This window comes from Rattus norvegicus, chromosome 1 (assembly GCF_021556685.1).
Source record: "Rattus norvegicus strain SHRSP/BbbUtx chromosome 1, alternate assembly SHRSP_T2T, whole genome shotgun sequence".
NCBI lineage: Eukaryota > Metazoa > Chordata > Mammalia > Rodentia > Muridae > Rattus > Rattus norvegicus.
Window position 1 is genome coordinate 72,917,546 of NC_141534.1, and position 6,212 is coordinate 72,923,757.

The 6,212-nt window shown below is 38.9% G+C and overlaps 1 protein-coding gene across 1 annotated transcript in view; it reads left to right on the forward strand.

Moving 5' to 3' along the window:
• The window catches only part of Vom2r13 (vomeronasal 2 receptor, 13), a 50,403-nt gene extending 49,032 nt beyond the window's left edge, over positions 1-1,371 (forward strand). Inside the window, 1 exon segment of the mRNA NM_001099489.3 lies at positions 452-1,371. Within this exon segment, the coding sequence (NP_001092959.3) occupies positions 452-1,371 (920 nt within the window).
• The last annotated feature ends 4,841 nt before the right edge of the window (positions 1,372-6,212 follow it).

Here is a 6,212-nt window from a genome sequence, read left to right on the forward strand (position 1 = left end):
TGAAAAAGCCTTAGGAATAAGGTGTTGCTACGGTCAAAAGAGGTCAAATCTACAAATGATCTTTGTTTATTTTTGCAGTTACAAACATTGATATTATATTCATAGAAACTCCTCATTCTCAGAATCATACCTCACCTACATAAACCCAACTACTCTCATATTCATGAAAATATGTATTACTTTTATGAGTAAACACACTTATAAATATACAGACCCATGATAAATGATCACAGCAATATGGTAAAATAGACAAAAATATTTGTGGTTTTTATTTACCATAACAACAAGAAGCATTAAAAATGGAAACAGTTATTTGATATAGCTAAGACATTCAATGTATTCTCAGCAACCAGATTTACATGTTAAAATATTTCTTCGAGATTCTTAAACGAAATATCCTGACAATAAAATTGCTGAAGCTACACTAATAATGTCTTAATTTTTCCATTAGACTTGGAGATGTGTGTCCTGTGCCCAGAGGACAAATATGCCAACACAGGACAGAATGACTGCATTCCAAAAGCTCTTATCTTTCTCAGTTATGAAGACCACCTGGGGATGGCACTTTCTTTAATGGCCTTGGGCTTCTCTGCATTCACAGCTGTGATTCTTGGCATCTTTGTGAAGCACCACAGTACTCCCATTGTTAAGGCCAATAACAGCACTCTCACCTACATCTTGCTCCTCTCCCTCATTTTTTGTTTCCTTTGCCCCTTGCTCTTCATTGGCCATCCAGACTCGGTCACATGCATCCTACAGCAAATCACATTTGGAGTTCTATTCACCATGGCTATTTCCACAGTGTTAGCCAAAACAATTACTGTTATTCTGGCATTCAAAGTCACAGCACCTCAAAGAATGATGAAGTACTTTCTTCTTTCAGGAGTATCTACGTACATCATTCCCATCTGCACTCTCATCCAAGTTATTGTCTGTGCAGTCTGTTTAGGAGTTTCTCCTCCTTCTGTTGAAATTGATGCTCAATCTGAGCATGGTCACATTATCATTGTTTGCAACAAGGGTTCAGTCACTTGTTTTTACAGTATTCTGGGATACCTGGCCTGCCTGACCTTTGTGAGCTTCACTCTGGCTTTCCTTTCCAGAAACCTGCCTGGTGTCTTCAATGAAGCCAAGTTAATAACATTCAGCATGCTGGTGGTCTGCAGTGTCTGGGTTACTTTCCTCCCCGTTTACCATAGCACAAAAGGCAAGATCATGGTGGCTGGTGAGATCATTTCCATTTTGGCTTCCAGTTCAGGGATGCTGGTATGCATTTTCATTCCCAAATGTTACATAATACTCTTTAGACCAGAAAAAAATTCTCTTAAAATGATCAGGGAGAAATCACCTTCCCATACTCACATTTCTTAATTCTGACCGGCACATATCTAGTTGGTTCATAATCACCAAGTATTGGATTACATTACCATACCTATTTATTTTTGGAATGACGTACCTGTTTCCTTTATGATTTTATTTAGCAATATCATGTGTACTGAGGTCTACATTGTCTCCTATAGTCATCCAGAATGTTTGACAATTGTCCTCTTTGTCAGAAAGAGCTAAGAGAATTCTGATCCATTCTAGGAGTTAGAAGAGTTCTTCTATGAACACAGTGGAGAGAGGAATATTTTTAAAAACATGGTGATAGAATATTTCAGAAGATGAATTGATGCCTCAGCAATTAAAATGATGTCCTGTACTTATGGAGCAACTGATTCAATACTCAACACCACAAACTTTTATTAACAACCTCCTGTAACAGTAGCTACAAAGGATCAGATGGTCTGTTCTGGGGTCCAAATTTACCTGAATGTTTTTATGCACATAATAACACAACACACACAAAATAAAATTACATAAATTTTTAAAAATATAGAAGAGTATTACAAACACTTTTCACTGGCATTTTACTTTTCAATGTTCTACTGTGGTGTTACAATTACAGGAATCTACAGAGAAAAGGTGGAATATGGGTAGAGATGACTGGGTTTTTCTTTAGGCATTTTCCATAAGAACTCTCAACTTAAGTATATCATAAAAGACACACTTGATAAATTGACAGGGAAAATAAAGCTTATTGAAGTAACCTTCTCTATGTGTGAAATTTAGATGACTGTGCAAAAATCTACCTTGACACCACAGAGTAATCTGAGGTAGCCAGGTAGTGGTAGTCAGTGCTGAGAGCAGCTGATTAGGATTAGTCCACAAATCACCTGGGGTTGATGGTTCTGGCAGCCAGCATTTAGTGAAGAGAAAGTGCAGAAAGTAACCATTAACTCACTCACAGAGAGAGAGGGCAGTGTGGGGAATAGAGAGGGGGAGGGAAGTAGAGAGAGAGTGAGGGAGGGAGGGAGGGGTAGAGCAACAGACATACAGACAGACAGATAGGAAGACACATACATGTTCACATGTTTAGAAGACTGGAGCAGTGCTCTGAAAGTCAGGTTCTAAGCTTTACACATATACACACACATACATATAAACATTTACTGGTGCGTGAATGAAACAAAATTCCAACAAACAGGCTTCAAGCATTTCACACATAATATACATATAGATATATATATATAGATATATATATATATACATAATGTATGTACATATATGCATGCAATTGGTGGAAGATGCAAACTTCAACACACAACCAAACAAGCTTTAAATATATACATACGTATAGATATATGGGTGGATTGAAGTTCCATCACACTCTCACACACTTAACGCATGTACATACATACACATAGTTGGTAAGTGAAAAGAACAATGTTTTGACCACTTCATTCTTTCTCACATGGATTATATAGCCATAAAAACTCTTTCAGGCAGTATAAGATAACGTTTCAGTTTTCTCCTACTGAATGACTATGAAAAAAAAAACCTATTTTCTCAGTATGTTTACAGAAATTGTATAAGCCATAGTATAGGTAAAAAAAAAAACAAGCAACTTTTTATAGATTAACAAAGTATAACGAATAAAGGTTTTTTTTTTTTTTAATTAACTTGAGTATTTCTTATATACATTTCAAGTGTTATTCCCTTTCCCGGTTTCCGGGCAAAATCCCCCTCCCCCCTCCCCTTCCTTACGGGTGTCCCCTCCCAACCCTCCCGCCATTGCCGCCCTCCCCCCATAGTCTAGTTCACTGGGGGTTCAGTCTTAGCAGGACCCAGGGCTTCCCCTTCCACTGGTGCTCTTACTAGGATATTCATTGCTACCTATGGGGTCAGAGTCCAGGGTCAGTCCATGTATAGTCTTTAGGTAGTGGCTTAGTCCCTGGAAGCTCTGGTTGCTTGACATTGTTGTACTTTTGGGGTCTCGAGCCCCTTCAAGCTCTTCCAGTTCTTTCTCTGATTCCTTCAACGGGGGACCTATTCTCAGTTCAGTGGTTTGCTGCTGGCATTCGCCTCTGTATTTGCTGTATTCTGGCTGTGTCTCTCAGGAGCGATCTACATCCGGCTCCTGTCGGTCTGCATTTCTTTGCTTCATCCATCTTGTCTAATTGGGTGGCTGTATATGTATGGGCCACATGTGGGGCAGGCTCTGAATGGGTGTTCCTTCAGTCTCTGTTTTAATCTTTGCCTCTCCCTTCCCTGCCAAGGGTATTCTTTTTCCTCATTTAAAGAAGGAGTGAAGCATTCACATTTTGATCATCCGTCTTGAGTTTCGTTTGTTCTAGGGATCTAGGGTAATTCAAGCATTTGGGCTAATAGCCACTTATCAATGAGTGCATACCATGTATGTCTTTCTGTGATTGGGTTAGCTCACTCAGGATGATATTTTCCAGTTCCAACCATTTGCCTACGAATTTCATAAACTCGTTGTTTTTGATAGCTGAGTAATATTCCATTGTGTAGATGTACCACATTTTCTGTATCCATTCCTCTGTTGAAGGGCATCTGGGTTCTTTCCATTTTCTGGCTATTATAAATAAGGCTGCGATGAACATAGTGGAGCACGTGTCTCTTTTATATGTTGAGGCATCTTTTGGGTATATGCCCAAGAGAGGTATAGCTGGATCCTCAGGCAGTTCAATGTCCAATTTTCTGAGGAACCTCCAGACTGATTTCCAGAATGGTTTTACCAGTCTGCAATCCCACCAACAATGGAGGAGTGTTCCTCTTTCTCCACATCCTCGCCAGCATCTGCTGTCCCCTGAGTTTTTGATCTTAGCCATTCTCACTGGTGTGAGGTGAAATCTCAGGGTTGTTTTGATTTGCATTTCCCTTATGACTAAAGATGTTGAACATTTCTTTAGGTGTTTCTCAGCCATTCGGCATTCCTCAGCTGTGAATTCTTTGTTTAGCTCTGAACCCCATTTTTTAATAGGGTTATTTGTTTCCCTGCGGTCTAACTTCTTGAGTTCTTTTTATATTTTGGATATAAGGCCTCTATCTGTTGTAGGATTGGTAAAGATCTTTTCCCAATCTGTTGGTTGCCGTTTTGTCCTAACCACAGTGTCCTTTGCCTTACAGAAGCTTTGCAGTTTTATGAGATCCCATTTGTCGATTCTTGATCTTAGAGCATAAGCCATTGGTGTTTTGTTCAGGAAATTTTTTCCAGTGCCTATGTGTTCCAGATGCTTCCCTAGTTTTTCTTCTATTAGTTTGAGTGTGTCTGGTTTGATGTGGAGGTCCTTGATCCACTTGGACTTAAGCTTTGTACAGGGTGATAAGCATGGATCAATCTGCATTCTTCTACATGTTGCCCTCCAGTTGAACCAGCACCACTTGCTGAAAATCTTTTTTCCATTGGATGGTTTTGGCTCCTTTGTCAAAAATCAAGTGACCATAGGTGTGTGGGTTCATTTCTGGGTCTTCAATTCTATTCCATTGGTCTATCTGTCTGTCTCTGTACCAATACCATGCAGTTTTTATCACTATTGCTCTGTAATACTGCTTGAGTTCAGGGATAGTGATTCCCCCTGAAGTCCTTTTATTGTTGAGGATAGCGTTAGCTATCCTGGGTTTTTTGCTATTCCAGATGAATTTGCAAATTGTTCTCTCTAACTCTTTGAAGAATTGGATTGGTATTTTGATGGGGATTGCATTGAATCTGTAGATTGCTTTTGGTAAAATGGCCATTTTTACTATATTAATCCTGCCAATCCATGAGCATGGGAGATCTTTCCATCTTCTGAGGCCTTTTCAATTTCTTTCCTCAGTGTCTTGAAGTTCTTATTGTACAGATCTTTTACTTGCTTGGTTAAAGTCACACCGAGGTACTTTATATTATTTGGGTCTATTATGAAGGGTGTCGTTTCCCTAATTTCTTTCTCGGCTTGTTTCTCTTTTGTATAGAGGAAGGCAACTGATTTATTTGAGTTAATTTTATACCCAGCCACTTTGCTGAAGTTGTTTATCAGCTTTAGTAGTTCTCTGGTGGAACTTTTGGGATCACTTAAATATACTATCATGTCATCTGCAAATAGTGATATTTTGACCTCTTCTCTTCTGATCTGTATCCCCTTGATCTCCTTTTGTTGTCTGATTGCTCTGGCTAGAACTTCAAGAACTATATTGAATAAGTAGGGAGAGAGTGGGAAGCCTTGTCTAGTCCCTGATTTTAGTGGGATTGCTTCAAGTTTCTCTCCATTTAGTTTAATGTTAGCAACTGGTTTGCTGTATATGGCTTTTACTATGTTTAGGTATGGGCCTTGAATTCCTATTCTTTCCAGGACTTTTATCATGAAGGGGTGTTGAATTTTGTCAAATGCTTTCTCAGCATCTAATGAAATGATCATGTGGTTTTGTTCTTTCAGTTTGTTTATATGATGGATCACGTTGATGGTTTTCCGTATATTAAACCATCCCTGCATCCCTGGGATGAAGCCTACATAATCATGGTGGATGATTGATTTGATGTGCTCTTGGATTCGGTTTGCCAGAATTTTATTGAGTATTTTTGCGTCGATATTCATAAGGGAAATTGGTCTGAAGTTCTCTTTCTTTGTTGTGTCTTTGTGTGATTTAGGTATAAGAGTAATTGTGGCTTCGTAGAAGGAATTCGGTAGTGCTCCATCTGTTTCAATTTTGTGGAATAGTTTGGATAATATTGGTATGAGGTCTTCTATGAAGGTTTGATAGAATTCTGCACTAAACCCGTCTGGACCTGGGCTCTTTTTGGTTGGGAGACCTTTAATGACTGCTTCTATTTCCTTAGGAGTTATGGGGTTGTTTAACTGGTTTATCTGTTCCTGATTTAACTTCGATAC